Source organism: Pan paniscus, chromosome 1 (genome assembly GCF_029289425.2).
Source record: "Pan paniscus chromosome 1, NHGRI_mPanPan1-v2.0_pri, whole genome shotgun sequence".
In the NCBI taxonomy this organism is placed as follows: Eukaryota; Metazoa; Chordata; class Mammalia; order Primates; family Hominidae; genus Pan; species Pan paniscus.
The window spans coordinates 70953727-70974484 of NC_073249.2; the positions used below are offsets into that span (position 1 = coordinate 70953727).

The 20758-nt window shown below is 36.9% G+C and overlaps 1 protein-coding gene across 9 annotated transcripts in view; it reads right to left on the minus strand.

The window, feature by feature from the left end:
- RALGPS2 (Ral GEF with PH domain and SH3 binding motif 2) overlaps positions 1-20758 on the minus strand; it is a 187106-nt gene that overhangs the window by 122402 nt on the left and 43946 nt on the right. For all 9 annotated transcript variants that reach the window (XM_003824699.7, XM_003824700.7, XM_008978367.6 and 6 more), the window contains exons 2-4: positions 13656-13795; positions 5958-6062; positions 4873-4923 (exon numbers count right to left, since the gene is read on the minus strand). In XM_003824699.7, the coding sequence (XP_003824747.1) occupies positions 4873-4923; positions 5958-6062; positions 13656-13712 (213 nt within the window). In that variant the 5' untranslated portion in view covers positions 13713-13795. The remainder of the gene's footprint in view (positions 1-4872; positions 4924-5957; positions 6063-13655; positions 13796-20758) is intronic.

Genomic DNA, 20758 nt, shown 5'->3' on the forward strand with positions numbered 1-20758 from the left:
GAATGATACAGACCAATACTGGATGGTGATTACCTTGGTGGCAGAATGCAGAAAGCCTTTCTCAGTACTGGTTAGATACACGGGAATTTATCTTATTATTTACTATGCTTTGTTATATGTCTTTAATATATCATACTAAATTTTAAAAACATTTTTCTGCCAGATAACAAAGGCCTTTTTATACTGGCCAGATTTAATACACTCTTAGTGTTCACATGAGACTAATACATTAAGAATATATTGGCTGGGCGCAGTGGCTCACACCTGTAACCCAGCACTTTGGCAGGCCAAGGCAGAAGGATCACTCGAGCCTTGGAGTTTGAGACCAGCCTGGACAGCACAACGAGACCCTGTCTCTAAAAAAATAAAATAAAAAATTAGCCAGGCATGGTGGCACATGTGTATGGTCCTAGCTACTTGGGAGGCTGAGGTGGGAGGATCATTTGGGCCTGGGAGGTCCTGGCTGCAGTGAGCCGTCATTGCGCCGCTGCACTACAACCTGGGGAACAGAGCCAGACCCTGTCTCCAAAAAAAAGCTAAAAGTATTTTGGTGCTACATCATTTCTTCCAATAGTTACTGTTGTCGATTTTTAAAAACACTCTCTCATTGGGCAGACATTTACTAAATACTATGTTCAACCTCTCATTCTAAATATTGAGCTTCCACTATGTGCCAGTCAGATAAAATGGTAAGCAAAAATTGTCAGTCTCTGCCCTCACGTAGCTTAAAATCTGGTGGAGAGGCAAGCAAATCAAGTACCTGTATTCACTCTCTTGATAATCTCACCCACACTTTTAAATACCACCTCTACACTGACATCTCCTAAACTTATTATTTCTAGACTGGACTGGAAATATATGCCAGTATACATTCCCAAACTCAACATTCTCCTTGGCTGTCTAACACGCATGTCAAAATAAGTATGTCCAAAGCCAAACTCCTGCAAAATCTGTTCCTCTAGCCTTTGTCCACAAGGGTGCATTGTGCATTATATTTTATATGAATAGCAGCCCCAGGAGTTTTATACGACAACAATAATAATTTTTCATCCCAGAGAATATCAACTACATGCATCTGGCTTCAGGCCAAAAACCTTGGTGTCATCCTCTACTCTTGTTTCACATACAATGTCTGGCAACTTCTCATTTATCTCTTCCATTCCCACCCTGATCTAAGCCACCTTCATCTCTCACGTGGTCTCCTTGATTCAGTCCTTGGTACCACCTCTTCTTCCCCTATGCTCTTTGCCACATATCCTAGTCAGCAGTACCAAAGAGCTGCTTAAGGCCGGGCACAGTGGCTCACGCCTGTAAACCCAGCATTTGGGGAGGCCAAGGAGGGTGGATCACTTGAGGCCAGGAGTTTGAGACAAGCCTGGCCAACATAGTGAAACCCTGCCTGTACTAAAAATACAAAAATTACCGAGGCGTGGTGGCATGCACCTGGAGGCCTAGCTACTAGGGAGGCTGAGGTAGGATAATCACTTGAACCCGGGAGGCGGAGGTTGCAGTAAGTTGAGATCACACCACTGCATTGCATTCCAGCCTGGGTGACAGAGCAAGATTGTCAAAAAAAAAGAAAAAAGAAAAAGAAAGAAAGGAAAGAAAGAAAGAAAGAAAGAAAAGAAAAGAAAAGAAAGAAAGAAAGAAAGAAAACAAAAGAAAAGAAAAGAAAGAAAGAAGAGAAGAGAAAAAAAAGAGCGACTTAAAACCTAACGCGGAAAATGTCACTTCTCTGCTCACAACCCTCTAATGGCTTCCCATCTTTTTCACAATGGTGTTCAGGGCCCCACACCATCTAGCCCTCACCCTACCTCTCATCTTCTAGTACATTCCCTCCCTTGCTCACTCACTGTAGCTCACTGGCCTTTGCCCCGACTTTCCCTTTGCCTGGAATACTATTTCCCCAAACACTCATATGGCTTGCTCTCTCACTCACCTCCTTTAGGCCTTAATGCAGATGTCATCTTCTCAGTAAGGTCTTCCTGATCATCCTATGTAAAGTTGCAACTCCCACTACCCTCACACTTCCTATTGTCTTCTCTCTGCTTTATGTTTTTCATGACACTGTATAGCTAACCTCACCCAAATATCAGATCCACGAGGGCAGGAATTTTAGTGTTGGCTTACTGCTATACCTTCAGCAACTAAACTAGATGTTTTAAATTGCATAAAATAGGCATACAATAGGCATCCAGTAAATATTTGTTGAATCACAACACAAATGTAAAATTGCAATTGACGAGTCCAGTGAAAAAGTAGAGTGCTAGGTGACCCTGTAGAAAGACAAAAAAAGCTTACCTGAGAAAGTCAAACTAGAGCTGAGAACTGAAAGATGAGTAGAAGTTAATTAGGATGTGCACAGGCTCAGTGGTGAGAGGGGCTAAAGGAAGGCTAGTATATCTTAGACCAGAAAGACAGGAAAGATATAAGATGGGGTTGCAGAAGGTAGAAAAAGGTAAAACTGTGAAGAGATCTGTAGACCATATTAAGATGGTTCTTTATACTCAGAGCAACAGGAAGCCAATGAAGTGTTTTAAGCAGAGCGATCACATGAACAGATCCAACAGATGTTGAAAAGATTACCATGGCTACTGGGTAAAAAAGCATTTAGAGGGGTCAAAGTAAATGCAGGTAGATGAAGTAAGAGGTCACTGCAATAATTCACTTGAGAGAAGACAGTATTTTACATTGGGGTGTTGGGAGTAGAGACAGACTGGATAGATAAGGTACTTAGGAGGTTAAAAAAATCAAAGGGATTAGATAAATGGAGTAAAGGTCAAGGGAATTTTAAGGTTTATTTCTAAGTTTCACAAAGTACTATCAGATGCCCCAAGGGAATAAAAAATTCCCATGGATGTGAAGTCTATGTCTTCAAGTAGTATTATCTGGATCTTCAATATCCAAGCTCCTAGCCACCAATGGCTACTAAGCACTTGAAATATAGCTACTCCAAATAAAGATGTACTGCAATTGTTGTATATGTTGGATTTGAAGGCTTAGCGGAGAAAAAAGAATGTAAGATATCTCAATAATTTTTTACACTGATTACAAGTTGAAACGATAATATTTTGTATGTAGCAGGTTACATAAAATCATTAAAATCAATTTCATCTTTCTTTTTACCTTATAATGTGGCTACCAGAAAACAGTTATATAAATGGCTTATACTATATTTCTGCTAGACAGCACTGATCTCATATAAAGCAGCAATACAACTGTTGCAGTTCATTCAAAAGGAAAAAATACACCTAAGAAGAAGACAGGTGAATTTTAGGTCAAAAACGTAATTTGCATAAAGAATTTCATTTTTTTGATTTTTTTTTTCAGGGAGGAGAAGAAATAAGTATTTCTGTTTTTTTCTTTTTGCCATTTAAATACAAAAGCCATTTTCTTCTTGTGCTTTATTTATAGAATACATTGTTCTTCTTCTATTGCTAATCCAATGGTTCTACTTAGAGAGCCCTCTGAGGTATGGGGGAAAAGTTAGGAAAACACAGAATTGTGGAAATGATGGGAACTGAGAGATCATTTCGGCCCACCCCTTCATTTATAGGTATCGAATTTGAGATACTAAGACAGGAAGTAACTTACTTGAAAATCACAGGACTAATACTACCTACATCATGTAGGACATAAATGGAAACTCATAGTCATTACAGTGTTCAGGGCCACTACAGACTTGTATATAGCACAATGAATACACTATATTTTGTTCCCGAAAGAACTAAAAATGTATCTATTTTATAGTATTGAATTTCAGGATTATCAATGACTTTGTTTTGGAATACAAAATCACATTGATATACTAGATGAGAGGTTAAAAAAAATCAGATTTTAGAGTCTGAAACCCAGTTCCACCACTTAGTTGTGTACCAAAGACAATTATCACTGTTTACTCATCAGTAAAACAGAGATACTACCATACTCAGGATGTTAAAATGATAGGAACACTATACACACCCCCCTCCCATGCTTATAGTGGATAGATGCATAACGCCAGTCCCTTTGTTTTCATTAGAAACAAATGATGTGTTTCTTGATCCTTTCTCTCCTCTCCAAAATGTCAACGCAGTCATATTATTAAGTCATAAAATAAAGATATAAGGGAAAAGATTACTAGAGTTAGTGGTGAAACCCAGTTTCAAATTTCCATCTTCCCATTAAAAAGCTTCAAAGCAATAGGTAAATCATTCAACTTCCCTAAGTCTATTTCCTCCAGTAAGTAATGCAGCCAAATCAATCAAAATGATTCAAATACAGCTGACCTGTAAACAACACATGGGTCTACTTATACACGGATTTTCTTCCACCTCTACCACCCCTGAGATAGCAGAACAAATCTCCCTTCTTCCTCAGTCTACTCGATGTGAGGCTAATGAGGATAAAGACCTTTATGATGATCCGCTTCCCCTGAATGAATAGTAAATATTGTTTCTCTTCCTTATGATTTTCTTAGTAACATTTTTTCTCTAGTTTATTGTAAGAACCGAGTACAAAATACATATAACATACAAAATATGTGTTAGTTGATTGTTTATGTTACCAGTAAGGCTTTTGGTCAACATCAGGCTATTTGAAGTTAAGTTTGCAGGGAATCAAAAGTTATAGAAAGAGTTTTCACTGAGCAAGTGTCAATGCTCCTAACCTCCGCTTTGTTCAAATGTCAAGTATAGTCCTATCTATGACTCAATAATGTATTGCTATGAATGCCACGTGGGTTTCTGAGGCCCAAACAGTATGTAGATAAGTTACAACACAAGCTTCAAACAGTTTAAAATTAATATGAAGTATAATTTGACATTTCTAAAACACTTAATTTGAGATTGATCGTTTTCTATATTTAAAAGGAACATTCTCAAAACTACTTACATCTGGTTGAATAGCTTTAAATACTGGAACATCCATTAATGTTATCTGACCCTGAAATATAAAGTAAAAATGACAATTTCTTCTTTGGAATTCTATACCATAACATGTAACCTAAATTAAAATTATATTCTATACTAAAATATTACCAAATACTCAATTTTATAAGGGCTTATGGAAAACAAAATTTAGCCCCTGTATCATTAAATAGAATTATTTCTAATGATCTCATGTCTATTTATATTTTCTTGGAAGATAAATTGTGTAAAGTTAAAAAATAAAAATAATTTAAAAAATTTGGACAGTCACATTAAATTATAATCAAAAAATAAAAACCAGATTTATTAGTTCACATAGCAGTGTTCTTGTTATGATGATTACAGCTCCTCAAACAGTGGTATAAAATCAGATATTACTAAAAAGGTTTTCTTCCTAACTTATAAAAAAATAATGAAACTACACTAAAGCCAACATTATATCTAAGAGCTTTATATGCTATGGACCTATCCCACTTATGGCTATAGATATAAGACAAAAGTCAACACTATCAAGGAATAATATGCTATGACCAAGCACAGTTTATCTCTGGAATGCAGGAATGGTTTAACATTAGGAAATCAATATATTCTGTTAACAAATTAAAGGAGAATGAGAAAACAAATAAATTTATATTAAGAAATAAATGTTTTTCTAGATACCTTTCATCTAATAACACCTTCATATTTCATTTTTCAATTTTTTAATTAAAAAAACCAGTGAAAATGTTTCTTAGATATGTCAACAAAATACAGTTGGCTTAGAGAAATGGTATAGAGGGATGAAAGCAATTACCATAATGGTAAATACATATTGCTACTTACCAAATTGAAGTGTAACTTATAAAGTTGCCCTAAAAAAAAATGTACAGCTTTTCTTACTTTTCCCACTTCATCCCTCTGTTTGCTCCACAGCTGTACTATTTTCCCCAATAATTCCCATATCCAGGTTTCTAAAAGCTGTCTCTTTTGCTGGACCTACAAATTCTAACTCAATAGCACCAATATGTAAATTATGTGCAAAACTGGAGAAGACAGAGGTAGGAGGCTTACCGCATATTCTTCTGGTGTAACCTTAAGAACATCGAATACCACAGCATCAAAGCTTTTCTTCAATTCAGAGCCTTTGTCACTTAAGGATTCAGAGCTGCTACTTTTCTGTTAAAGTGAAAGAAAATGCAGCCTTTTAAATACTGTCTCACAATCAAGTGATAGAAACTAGATTGGCCTTAAAAACTGAGAAAACAAAACAGTAGGTTAACAAATGCTGCAGAAAAGCTGAGCAGAACATGCTGCTTAGTTGTTAGAGTAGCAGATAAAGGGTCAGACAACTTGAAATCTAAAACTGTGACTTTAAATTTTTAGGTTCTTGAATGAGTCATTTTCTTGTGTGTCAGTTTCCTCATCCTGACAACCTATCATTTCCTATAGAAATAAATGATTTTAACTAGTTCAATGATTCTCAAATAAGGTAAAGGGAAGTCAGGGGAGAAGGCTATACACTTACTTAAAATTTTTTAAACTAATTTTTATTAAGAAAAAGACAAATTAGCTTTATAACATAAGTTATCAGAAAATATTCAGAATGCTGTTAATTAAAGAGTTACATATAATCCATTCTTAGTTATGTGATCTGTTTGTGATAGTACAATTAATACTATTCTTCCTATTATATTACAAATTTAAGTTTTCCCTGCTTAAAAATTACTGTTTCAAGTTTGAATATGCTGTGGCTATACATAGAATGAAAGGTGGATTTTGGCCCTGAAAATCTTATTACTGTTAAAAATTTTCCACTTCATCTGTGCCATGACATAATAATATATTCTATATCAGCTGGCTAAATTCAGAGGAACATCAATATGAGAATATTTAGATCAGGCTCTATTAAATGGTGGTAGGATATGAGGCTACAGATAACAGCAAAAAAATTAATCAAAGTTTCAATTAGCACAGTACACACAGATCAACCCACCAGCTATTATGTATTAGTTTTAAGCACTTGTCATTATGCCTCATTTTTGCTTTTCCTCCCTTTTAGTAGCAGCTAAATACCAAGTATCGAGCCACAATCATTACAAAGAAAGGGATCTGTCCTTAACTTTAAAAAATTCTCAACTATTATTACTTCAAATATTTCTTCTGCTTCTTTCTCTTGTCTTTCTGGTGTTCCCATTATGCATATGCTACACCTTTTGTCACTGTCCTACAGTCCTCGGCTATTCTGGATTTTTTTTTTTCATTCTATTTTCTCTTTGCATTTCAGTTTGGGAAGTTTTACTGACAAGTCTTCCAGTTCACTGATTCTTTCCTTGGCTGTCTATTGGTCACCAGTCTACTGGTACTGGTTAGCTCACCAAAGGCATTCTTCGTTTTTGTCACAGTGCTTTTGAATCCTAGCATTTCTTTTCAATTCTTAATAGTTTTAATATCCCTGCCTATATTATCCATTTGTTCTCGCATGCTGTACGCTTTTTTTCATTAGAGACTTTGGCATATTAATGACAGTTAATTTTAACTCCCAGTCTGATAATTGTGAAATCTCTGCCGCATGAGTGTGGTTCTGTTGCTTGATGTATCTCTTCAAATTGTGTTTTTTCCTTGCCTTTTAGCATGGCTTGTAATTTTTTGTTGAAAGCTAGAAATGGTATATTGGGTAATAGGAACTCAGGTTGAATAGGCCTTTACTGTAAGGGTTTATTTTTATCATGCTAGGCATTATGCTGTGCTTATAATTTGGTGTTGTTATAGGTGTCTGAGTCTTCAATTTCCTCTAGTATCATTTTTTTTATCCTCTGTTGTCTTTGGGTTTCCCTAGAAATCTCTTCTTACAGTCTGAGCCTTGCAGTTCTTTCAGCTGAAATCTTAGTATTATACAGGAGCCCTGCTGATGTGGTGGGGGAAGGCAGGGTGTGTGTGTGTATTTGAGGGGGTGCTGAGGGGGAGTGCCCTATAGTCCTAAGATTAGGTTTCAGTCTTTCACTGAGTGTGTCCCCAGGCTATGACCTTCACAAATGCTTCTCTGTCCCCCTGGCTCTGCTTAGGTGAGACAGGAAGTCTAGAGGGGCTTCAAGTTGAGGATTTTTCCTCTCCCAAGTAGGTTAGGCTCTGGTGAAGTAGTTTCCCTTGAGGGCAGGTGGAGAACAGAATGCTCTGGGCATATTTCAATATGGTTACTTTCTATCTGGGTGTATTTCAAAATGGCTACTTCTTTCCTCCTCCTGCTAGAAGCAGAAGTGAATTTTTCTCTGTCTTTACTGTGAAAAACTGGTGGGCATCCTAGAGGTAATAAAAATCACAAAAGCAGAGGGTGAGAAGAACCTAAGACTGGACACCCAAGGAGTTTTTAACTTTCAAGCTAGTCCACACACTGTCTCCAGCAGTTCATCAATTAGGGTTTACGTGGCTCCACTGACTTCTGCTCCCGTAAGCTGTGATTCTCTATTTGCCTATCTCTCCAGGTTTCAGGGCATCACTGTTAAATGTGCTCTGTTATAGCAATTCTCTGATAAAGCTAAGAGGAGTTATTGATTTTCAGTTTGTTTAGCTTTTTTCCTATTGTGAGGACAGGAGTGATGAATTCTAAGCTCTTTACAAATCTGAGCAGAAACCTGAATTCCAATGAATGAATCCAAGCAGAAACCTCAAGTCTCATAAACAAAATGGAGTTTTATTTCTTGTGTTTAATCTCTGTAACTATGACTAGTTTATAGTATGTCAACAATATTATTTTACACCCCAAAACTAATAAAACATTTTTTTCATAATGTTAAGTATTCAAATAGACATCAGTTAAACAGTATACACTAATCCAATAGCTGTCCAAATAACCAGATGCATTCTGTCAGGTGAACACATGAATCATAAACATAAATCAGTAATTTTCTCCAAGTTTTTAACTCATCCAAGTTAGTAAACCATCATGACAATTTTATTGCTTATCAAAAAGAATAAACACTTCTCTTTTTTCCTTCTTAATGGCCAATAGAGGCTTAAAAATTACTAGTGTGCATTTTGACATGCTTCCCTAATACCAGTAATAAATTGGTAATGATAAGACACTAAGCAATAATGTCCACCAGGAGAATAGCAATAATTCATTCAAGGCATGACTCAAAAACTTCCAAATGTCTTCTAAATGTCTGAAAACAAGTTCACTGTAATTCTCCTACTGACGGAAACTTCAAACACAGGTTAAATATAAAAGGATAAAGTATTTTATCCATTCTGTAAGCTTATCACTTCTATAAGAAATTTGTACTTTGATGTTACTAGACCTATAATTTGAGAGAAGGTGGAAAATACAGATTTTTAATTTTATTTTCTTGCCACAATAAATGGACAATTTAAATGGCAGACTTTTTTCACACTTACTTTATAACTGCTAATTATACTACTCTGAAGCCTGATGTAATTAATTCACTTCTGGTAAAGTCAACAGAATTGTTTGTACAAGTGAAATGATCTATTTTATTTAACAAATATTTGTATTCTGCTTCCTATGATACTAGAACAGGTATTTCTGGATATATAGTTAAAAATATATACATACATATATATATGACATATTCAAGAAATATGGTTATAAATATACAAAGAAAACAAACATATATTACAAACATATATATAAACATAATCTTATGGTTGTAAATATAAAAAAGCTAGGCATACATTTACGGAAAAAATTACAGAAAGAGATTTTTCTAAGTGACAGTTTTAAAAATGGGAAAGCTCCCATCTGTTTAAGGGATTAGGAGAGGCTTTACTAAAAGCATAGCATTTGAAATATGTTTGAAAGACAAAACTTTTTGTGTGTGCAGTGATGGGGAGGGGACACACCAGAATGGGAAGAAAAATTCCAGCTAGAAACATTGGTATAGGCAAAGTTATGACAGAAGAAGGAAAATGTAATAGTTTATACAGACAACAGCAAATGTAGTATTCTCTCGTTAGACTGTTAAGTTTCAAGTAGAGGATTAGTAGGGGTTAAATCCAAAAATTTGGGGCCATTTTGAAGAAAGTCTTGAATAAAAGGCTCAGTGGGCATTTAAATTTAATTAGCAGGCAATGAGGAACCACAGACAGTTTTGAGAAAAGATAAAGTTTAAGAGCTGTATTTTAAGAATATTAAACTTAAATTTCAGTTGAAGGATCAGAAACAACAGAAAATATAAGTGCAACACCCAACTAAAAGGTCATGGCACTAATCTAGACAAGAAATAATAAACGACCAAACTAACATGGTAGTACAGTAATAGAAATAAGGAGAAAAGTACTGGATCCCAGAGATAAAGCACAGTGGACAGGCTCTAAGATAGCTGCTAAAGATCTCTATCTCTTGGTATTCTCAACCCTGTGTGATCCTCTCCCCTTGAGTGTGGGCAGAACCTGTGACTTGTTTCTAACCAGCAGAATATGGAAAAGGAGATGAGATGTCACTTCCATGATTACGTTATATAAGATTGTAACTTCTGTCTTGCTAGCGGACTCTCTCTGCTATGATGAGACAATGGTTGTGGTGGGCAAAAATTAACAACACATTGGCCGGATGCAGTGGCTCACATCTATAATCCCAGCAGTTTGGGAGGCCAAGGTAGGTGGATCACCTGATGTCAGGAGTTCAAGACCAGCCTGGGCAACAAGGTGAAACCCCATCTCTACTAAAAATACAAAAATTAGCCAGGCGTGGTGGCAAGCACCTGTAATCCCAGCTACTAGGGAGGCTGAGGCAGGAGAATTGCTTGAACCTGGGAGGCAGAGGTTGCAATGGGCCCAGATCATGCCACTGCACTCCAGCCTGGGCAACAAGAACAAAACTCTGTCTCAAACCCCACCACAAATAAACCACATATCTAAAGATTTAAACTTAGATGGCTATGGAAATGTGATGCTGTTAACGTAAGTTAGAGAAAAGGCTTGGACTATTTTCTTTATGGTTGTGGAGCAGAACAGTAATCAGAAACTTGATTTTGTGGACATTAAAATGTCTGGTCCATCAAAAATGCTTAATAAAATTCATGAGGGAAGCCAGAGCTAGAGATAAAAATAAATCATCTACATAACAAAAACAATTGAAACCATAGACTTAGACTATTTTCAGTGATATCAAGGCCTAAGTAACTAGCTGGGGCAAAATGGAGTTGAGGCTATTAAGGAACTTTGAGGTCAAGGTGTTAAAGGGTCATAAACATTATTCTCATCCAATATACTAAGAGAAAAATAAGAAATATAGAAGCCAGATGCTAAAGTTATTAAGGAAAGCAGGCAAGTTCCCTAGATTTATACACAAAGAAAAAAATTAAAAAGTTGGGGCAAAAATACAATCATAATATATTAACTAGAAGGGTGAGCATCTAGTTCAGTCTTCACATCTCCATCTTAAATGCTAAACTACATCAGCAGAGTAAGCCCTTACGACATTCCAGCCTAACGGTTCTTTGGTTTCCTCTAATACATGTGGAATCAAGGGATCTAGATGGGTCCAAAATTTAGTGATTCCAAGTAAAAGAATCTTTCTTTGCCTTACTTGCATTATTGCCCTCAAGGATGATGTAATGTAAAAATACTCTAAAAAGAAATTCTATGTTTCTTTTAAAAATAAAGAGTTTTATGAGTTACCATTATTTGTCATTATTTTTCAAGTATCTTAAGTAGATAAGGATTAGGTATACCTATGATGCACAGGGAACATACGAATCACTAAAGTAAAAGTTAAAATATGTGTATTTCTCATTGTTCAATTCCCACCTATGAGTGAGAATATGCGGTGTTTGGTTTTTTGTTCTTGTGATAGTTTACTGAGAATGATGATTTCCAATTTCATCCATGTCCCTACAAAGGACATGAACTCATCATTTTTTATGGCTGCATAGTATTCCATGGTGTATATGTGCCACATTTTCTTAATCCAGTCTATCATTGTTGGACATTTGGGTTGGTTCCAAGTCTTTGCTATTGTGAATAATGCTGCAATAAACATGTGTGCATGTGTCTTTATAGCAGCATGATTTATAGTCCTTTGGGTATATACCCAGTAATGGGATGGCTGGGTCAAATGGTATTTCTAGTTCTAGATCCCTGAGGAATTGCCACACTGACTTCCACAATGGTTGAACTGGTTTACAGTCCCACCAACAGTGTAAAAGTGTTCCTATTTGTCCACATCCTCTCCAGCACCTGTTGTTTCCTGACTTTTTAATGACTGCCATTCTAACTGGTGTGAGATGGTATCTCATTGTGGTTTTGATTTGCATTTCTCTGATGGCCAGTGATGGTGAGCATTTTTTCATGTGTTTTTTGGCTGCATAAATGTCTTCTTTTGAGAAGTGTCTGTTCATGTCCTTCACCCACTTTTTGATGGGGTTGTTTGTTTTTTTCTTGTAAATTTGTTAGAGTTCATTGTAGATTCTGGATATTAGCCCTTTGTCAGATGAGTAGGTTGCGAAAATTTTCTCCCATTTTGTAGGTTGCCTGTTCACTCTGATGGTAGTTTCTTTTGCTGTGCAGAAGCTCTTTAGTTTAATTAGATCCCATTTGTCAATTTTGTCTTTTGTTGCCATTGTTTTTGGTGTTTTAGACATGAAGTCCTTGCCCATGCCTATGTCCTGAATGGTAATGCCTAGGTTTTCTTCTAGGGTTTTTATAGTTTTAGGTCTAATGTTTAAGTCTTTAATCCATCTTGAATTGATTTTTGTATAAGGTGTAAGGAAGGGATCCAGTTTCAGCTTTCTACATATGGCTAGCCAGTTTTCCCAGCACCATTTATTAAATAGGGAATCCTTTCCCCATTGCTTGTTTTTCTCAGGTTTGTCAAAGATCAGATCGTTGTAGATATGCGGTGTTATTTCTGAGGGCTCTGTTCTGTTCCATTGATCTATATCTCTGTTTTGGTACCAGTACCATGCTGTTTTGGTTACCGTAGCCTTGTAGTATAGTTTGAAGTCAGGTAGTGTGATGCCTCCAGCTTTGTTCTTTTGGCTTAGGATTGCCTTGGCGATGCGGGCTCTTTTTTGGTTCCATATGAACTTTAAAGTAGTTTTTTCCAATTCTGTGAAGAAAGTCATTGGTAGCTTGATGGGGATGGCATTGAATCTGTAAATTACCTTGGGCAGTATGGCCATTTTCACCATATTGATTCTTCCTACCCATGAGCATGGAATGTTCTTCCAGTTGTTTGTATCCTCTTTTATTTCCTTGAGCAGTGGTTTGTAGTTCTCCTTGAAGAGGTCCTTCACATCCCTTGTAAGTTGGATTCCTGTGTATTTTATTCTCTTTGAAGCAATTGTGAATGGGAGTTCACTCATGATTTGGCTCTCTGTTTGTCTGTTATTGGTGTATAAGAATGCTTGTGATTTTTGTACATTGATTTTGTATCCTGAGACTTTGCTGAAGTTGCTTATCAGCTTAAGGAGATTTCACATGGACACAGGAAGGGGAATATCACACTCTGGGGACTGTGGTGGGGTGGGGGGAGGGGGGAGGGATAGCATTGGGAGATATACCTAATGCTAGATGACGAGTTAGTGGGTGCAGCGCACCAGCATGGCACATGTATACATTGGTAACTAACCCGCACAATGTGCACATGTGCCCTAAAACTTAAAGTATAAAAAAAATAAAAATTTAAAATAAAGAAAATGTGTATTTCTGCACTAAATGCACTTCTGATTTAAGTATGTGAACAAACATAATGCTTGAAAAATTAGAAAGCCAGGTAAGAAACTTTACACCCAAGCTTCTTAAATATCTTACCTCAGAAGCAGTAGCTGCAATATTGACACTGCTTGCCTGCCCGTTCATTAGGTCCATGCTTTCCTCATCAGTCCCTGACCTTATGTTAACAGCAACAGAGGACTGACTGCCTCATGTCCAAGGCCACAAATACATTATTCCTGTAAAAAAAAAAAAAAAGTTAAGCAAATGTCTTCCTTGAAGTTCAAGAAAACAACTCTATGCCTACCACCATGCCAAGAAACAAAAATTTCAACTTCACTAAACTCTATTTATTATCTTAGCTCGGTCGCTAAATCCAAACTGAGGACAATCTTGTATGCTCTTTTCAAACAATCAGAACACCAAATAAACAGTATTCAATAGATGTTATTGTTATGTTCTTCATAAGCAAAGCAAAAGCATAACTTTTCGCTAAGTGGGTATTGCGAGGGAAAAAAATCAAATGTACAACTTTCTTAAAGTAAATAAAATGTGTAAAAACACAGGTAGCAAAGTAACACATACCACAACACAATAAATTTTTAGCGATCCAAATGACACCTGTAAATCAACAATACTGAATAAGCTTATCACAGCTAGTGATCTAGATTACCAACATATCACAAATACTTAAAATATTATGAACTACATGTCATAAAAATACAATCATCTCTCAGTATCCATGGGGGATTTGTTCCAGGATCTACTATAGATACCAAAATCCACCGATGCTTAAGGCCCTTATATAATGGTGCAGTATTTGCATATCACCTATACACATCCTCTTGTATACTTTAAATCATCTCCGGATTACTCATAATACTTAATACAGTGCCAATGCTACATAAATTGTTGTTATATTGTATTTTTTAGGGAATCATAGCAAGGAAAAGTCTGTACATGTTCAGTACAGATGCAACCATCCTTTTTTTTTTTTTTTTTTGCCCCAAGTATTTTCAACTCAGATTTGTTTGAATCCAGATGTAGAACCCACGGATATGGTGGCTTTACTGTACCATAATATACACTATGTTTATTTGTATAGGACTTTAAAGTTTATTAAATATCTTTAATACATTATGTTGATTTGCACAACTACCAATAACACTAATTAGGGAAGATATACCCACATAACAAACAAACACAGAGCTTCTGAGGACACAGGATGGTAAATAAGGAGCCAAGAACAAGTTTCAAGCCATCAAAATTCTAGTCAAATATTCTTTTCACAACACAGATTTTCCACTTTACTGGAAGTCAGAGTACTTACTTGAAGTTCTAATACCTTTCCATAAATAACCTGTCATATAAACTGAGTAGGTAACTTTACCTCTAGGACAGAATTTCTTCCTCTTTGTAAAATGACAGTGGTAAATGAACTTTAAGATCCCTTTTCAACTTTAAAGATCTATGACGTTTTTCATAAGAGAAATGGTAAGTGTCTATAAATTAGGTACTCTATGCTACATTCACTTTAAAAGCTGAGTTTTAAATGTTAATAATAATTACTTCAATGCTAAGTTTCCTTTCTCTGGAGAAGCAATATAGGATATAGTGATTTAAAAGCACAAATTTTGGAACCACATTACCTCTGTGTAAACCCAGGAAATTTTAACTTTTCTGTACTCAGTTTTCTCATCTATAAAATAGGGATAATAAGTACCTACTTCATAGAGTTGTGGTGAAGCGAAATGAGATAATATACACAAAGCACCTAAAACAGTGTTGGCACATGGTAAATATGCTATTACTATGATGCAATGATGATGCAGATGTTACTATCTGCTTAATCCCCATAAAGCTTAAATTCAACAGAGTCTCTTAAATAAAAAAGAAAAGACAAAACCTTAGAAATACACCTTTGGGAAGCAATTGTTGCTGGGCATTACTAAAAATCCTAATTGCAAACACAATGAATGAGAATGGCTAAGATCTGTTTCCTAGATGTAGTAAAACATGCTCTTGGTTTTGAAATGCTTAAAAATTATTACTAATGATAGCAGCCTTCAGTCACATCTTGAATTTATCTTAATTTATTCAGATACAGCCTAGGTACCTGCTAAGAGCAGAACATCGTGCTAGGATTTTTAAAACAGAAATATATTCAAAATCATGAAGTTTTAAAACCATTTAACGCACCTACTTAGAAAATCAACGTGAAAATGAATAAACTACAAAACAATTTCCTCCCATCTAAACTATCTTATTCTATAAGCTTCATTATCCTTATAGTATTAAGAATCAACTTATATTTATACTGCTATACAACAAAACCAGCTGATAATCCAGATTCTCTTTGAACATAGCACTCAGTTTGCAAAATATTTTTCAAATAATTTCATTTCATTCCACTTTCTAGGCAACATTAAGTATAACATGAATTTATAAATCAGGGGTGCCCCCTAGTGCTAAGAAAAAGATTTTAATTTAATAGTTAAAGGAGTTATATCTTTAACTTACTTTACATATCAAAATATACAATTTATTACTTTTACTTAAAAAAATGTAATTAATACAGACCAGGAACAATATTAAAATATTTGTAAACTATAAGCATGAAGAATTACATTTTCTCTCCTTTTATTTTTTTTTTTGAGACAGAGTTTTGCTTGTTGCCCAGGCTGGCATGCAATGGCATGATCTCAGCTCACTGCAACCTCCGCCTCCCAGGTTCAAGCAATTCTCCAGCCTCAGCCTCCTGAGTAGCTGGGATTATAGGCACAAGCCACCACACCCAGCTAATTTTGGGTATTTTTAGTAGAGACAGGGTTTCACCATGTTGGTCAGGCTGTAGAGACAGGGTTTCACCATGTTGGCCAGGCTGGTCTCGAACTCCTAACCTCAGGTGATCTGCAGGCCTTGGCCTCCCAAAGTGCTGGGATTACAGGCGTCAGCCACTGCACCTGGCCTTCTCTGCTTTTAAAATAAATTGTCACCCATGTATTTCATGAAAATTAAGGTCACATTAAAATCCATTACATATTTTAAAATATAGCAAAGCATACCTTAAAGAATATCAACTTTTCATAACTATTTACAAATGTACATGTCAATAGTATTTTTTTTTTTTGAGACGGAGTCTTGCTCTGTTGCCCAGGCTGGAGTGCAGTGGCGGGATCTCGGCTCACTGCAAGCTCCATCTCCCGGGTTCACACCATTCTCCTGCCTCAGCCTCCTGAGTAGCTGGGACTACAGGTGCCCGCCACCACGCCCGGCTAATTTTTTGTATTTTTAGTAGAGATGGGGTTTCACCGTGTTAGCCAGGAGTCAATAGTATTTAATAATGTTGAAGTATAACAGAGAGGCTTATACGATATTATAAAAGTACTACAAGTTCTAAAAGACAGAGATACGAGTTTATTCTTTTAGTACGTCCTTCAAAGACCTTTCTATACTTTGCACACAGAAAAGTTCACATCAAATATACCAAATATATGCTTTAATATTTTATTTACTTTTCTTTGTGTTATAAATGACAAGATCTTTCAACATGACTCAACATCACAGTAGCCTTTTTTTTAAGAGACAGGGTCTTGCTCTGTCATGCAGGCTGGAGCACGTGGCACAATCTTAGCTCACTGCAGCCTCCAATTCCTGGGGTCAAGCAATCCTCCCACCACCTCAGCTTTCTGAGTAGCTGAGGTGTGCACCACCATGCCCGGCTAATTGTTTACATTTTTTTAGAGACAGGGTATCACTATTACATCATCATCTATAAAATAGCAGACGTTATTTCTCAAAGTGTAAAGAAAAGTTTAAAAATAGGCCAGGTACAGGGGCTCACGCCTGTAATCCTAGCACTTTGGAAAGCTGAGACAGGCGGATTACCTGAGGTCAGGAGTTCAAGACCAGCCGGCCAACATGGTGAAACCCCGTCTCCATTAAAAACACAAAAAATTACCTGGGTGTGGTGGCACATGCCTGTAATCCCAGCTTCTTGGGAGGCTGAGGTAGGAGAATCGCTTGAACCTGGGAGGCAGAGGTTGCAGTGAGCCGAGATTGCACCACTGTACTCCACCTTGGGAGACAGTGAGACTCCGCCTCAAAAAAATGTTTAAAAATAACAAAGTTACTTCATTCACTTAAGTTAAAATTGTTTTGCCTTCAGTCAATAAAAAGAGATTCTACACCTAAGTCTTCCAAATATAATTTTGTCACATTTGAACTAAACTATGAAAGTATGGGCTGATTCATTTGTAAACTGTCCCACATCTACACAGAAAGGTTATATTTCCATATACCTAAACAGCTTGAAACTAAACAACTTGTAGAAGAGAGACTTTCAAATGATTAAATATTAAAGGGAGAAAAATCTATAAAATAATGCATTTAAAGGTTATGCTTTATCTCCTGTATAGAAAGTTCACTAAGATAATTTGCTAAGTAATCCTAATAGACAAGAGCTGAGATCTCCTAAGATACCTGACCCAAAATATGAATATAGGTTAACTAGAAATTCAGGTAATAGAAAAGAAGTTCCAAATAAAAAGATAAACTGTGCTCTCCAAATATTTTGTGTTTTTGTTTTTGGTGGGTATGACGTATTTTGGCCAGATGCTCTACTCAGAAGACTACCCCATAAAAGTTCACTTAACTCATTATAGCCTATATTTGCAATAAGACAAACAAGAAAACCAACATCTGGATACAATATTAGCAGTTAAAGCATGAAAACAACCCAAGTGAATCAGAAATAGGTTTAAATATTTGACAAAAGTGTGCTACTGTGGACCTAGGAATGGTCAGAGAAAGGAACATAGCATATTAGTGTGGAACAGCAAAACAGAAAAACAACATGGCAGTGCTGATGGGATAAGACAGACATCAAGATTCCATGCTTGGAGGCTCTTGGGTTTAAGAGATTCCCTAACCCCTAGGGGACAGCCATTAAGGATCTCTTGTACCTGGAACGTGAGGCTAAACTGAACATCACAGAACAATCTATAGGCAAGTGACTGCTACACAATGGAAAACTATGCAGCCATTAAAATACTGTAATACTTAATGACACATGAAAAAAATATTTATAATATACTGCTAAATGAATGAAGCAATTTACCAAACAGTATTTAAGGTATAGTCCTTTTTGGTAATCATTATTATAACATAAAGAAGAGAGATGAATCAACATACACTAAAATGTGGTTATCGCTAGGTTTATGACAATTTTTCCCTAACTTTAGCTTACCTGTATATTTTTAAATTTCCTACAAAGACATTAATTAGAAAAAAGTAAAAAAACAAGAACAGTTTTTCCTCACAGACTGCTTACTAGTTACAAGAAAAAAAAAAAAAAAGTAACTATACTGTGTGAAGAACTGGACAATCCCTTAACTGAGTACATCAAAATTATTATCACCAATGGGCAAAAGAGAGACATCATGTGCCTCTGGATGTGATGATACTCCGGGAAGGACACAACATTACTGACAAGAAGTTGAGCTGGGAACCCATAACTGAAATCTAATCTCAAGGACATGGACAAGTCTAATCTGAGAAACATTCGATAAATATATTCTTCAAAAAATGCCAATGTTATGAGAAAGGCTGAAGAACTATTACAATTTAAAGGAAACGCAAGAGATATGGCAACTAAAGGTCCTGTACTGGATGGTAGTAATGCTTTAAGAGATATTAATGGTAATTCACAAAATTGGAATATAGACTGTAGATTACCATATCAATTTCCTAAATGTGACAATTTCCTGTAGTTATTAATACATAAAGAAGGCTGGGTGCTGTGGCTCACGCCTGTAATCCCAGCACTTTGGGAGGCCGAGGCAGGTGGATCACCTGAGATCAGGAGTTCGAGACCAGCGTGGCCAACATGGTGAAACCCCGTCTCCACTAAAAATACAAAATTTAGCTGGGCGTGGTGGCCGGCGCCTGTAATCCCAGCTACTAGAGAGGCTGAGGCAGGAGAATAGCTTGATCCCGCGAGGGGGAGGTTGCAGTGAACCGAGATAGTGCCAGTGCACTCCAGCCTGGGCAACAAGAGCAAAACTCCGTCTCAAAAAAAAAAAAAAAAACAACAACAACATAAAAAAACTTTGTTTTTAAGGAACGCAGAAGCCACTAAGAGGTAAAAGGGTGGCCAGGCGCGGTGCCTCACGCCTGTAATTCCAGCACTTTGGGAGGCTGAAGTGGGTGGATCACCTGAGATTAGGAGTTCGAGACCAGCCTGGCCAACATGGTGAAACTCTGTCTCTACTAAAAATACAAAAATTTGCCAGGCCTGGTGGTGGGTGCCTATTGTACCAGCTACTCGGGAGGCTAAGGATGCAGTAAGCCAAGATTGCACCACTGCACTCCAGCCTGGGCGAGAGAGCAAGACTGTCTCAGAAAAAAAAAAAAAAAAAGTATGAAGTATGCAAACTAATCTTAAATATTTCAGGAAAACAGTATGTATATGTGTGACAGAGAAAATAAAGTGAATGATAAAGATAATGTGGCATCTTTTTCCCCCCAACATGGTTGATTAGAGACTTTTAGCATGCATCAGCCACTTGGAAATATCAAGATAGTGCATAAAGATCAACTGTGGGCTGGGCATGGTGGCTCAAGCCTGTAATTCCAGCACTTGGGGAGGCCAAGGTGGGTGGATTGCTTCACTTCTGCTTAGGAGTTCAAGACCAGCCTGGGTGACATGGTAAAATCCTATCTCTAAAAACAAAAACAAAAAATCAGCCAGGCATGGTGGTGTGCACCTGTAGTCCTAGCTACTTAGGACACTGAAGCAGGAGAATCACCTGAGCCTGGGAGGCTGAGGCTGCAGTGAGCTGTGACCATGCCACAGCACTCCAGCCTAGGCAAGAGAGTGAGACCTTGTCTCAAAAAAAAAAAAAAAAAAAGAAGCAATCGACTCTGTAAGCTTTAATTCAGGAAGGAAAACAGAAACCCAGTGGAATCATAAAAGACACCCAGAGCCTGGGAAGGAGAACATAGGCTGATAAAAGTGAGTGAGGCCCCAGTATGCAAGAAAGGCAGAGAGCCTCTCTCTGTGACACTTTTTCCCTGGGCATCTGAGCAACCCAGGCCAAGGAATAGAACATTGTTGCTCCTAATCCCTGAAGCTAACTGGGGTGTTGCAACTGTGCTTTCCCCCATTGCAGGCCTTGGATGCGTGGGGAGAGCTGCTACAG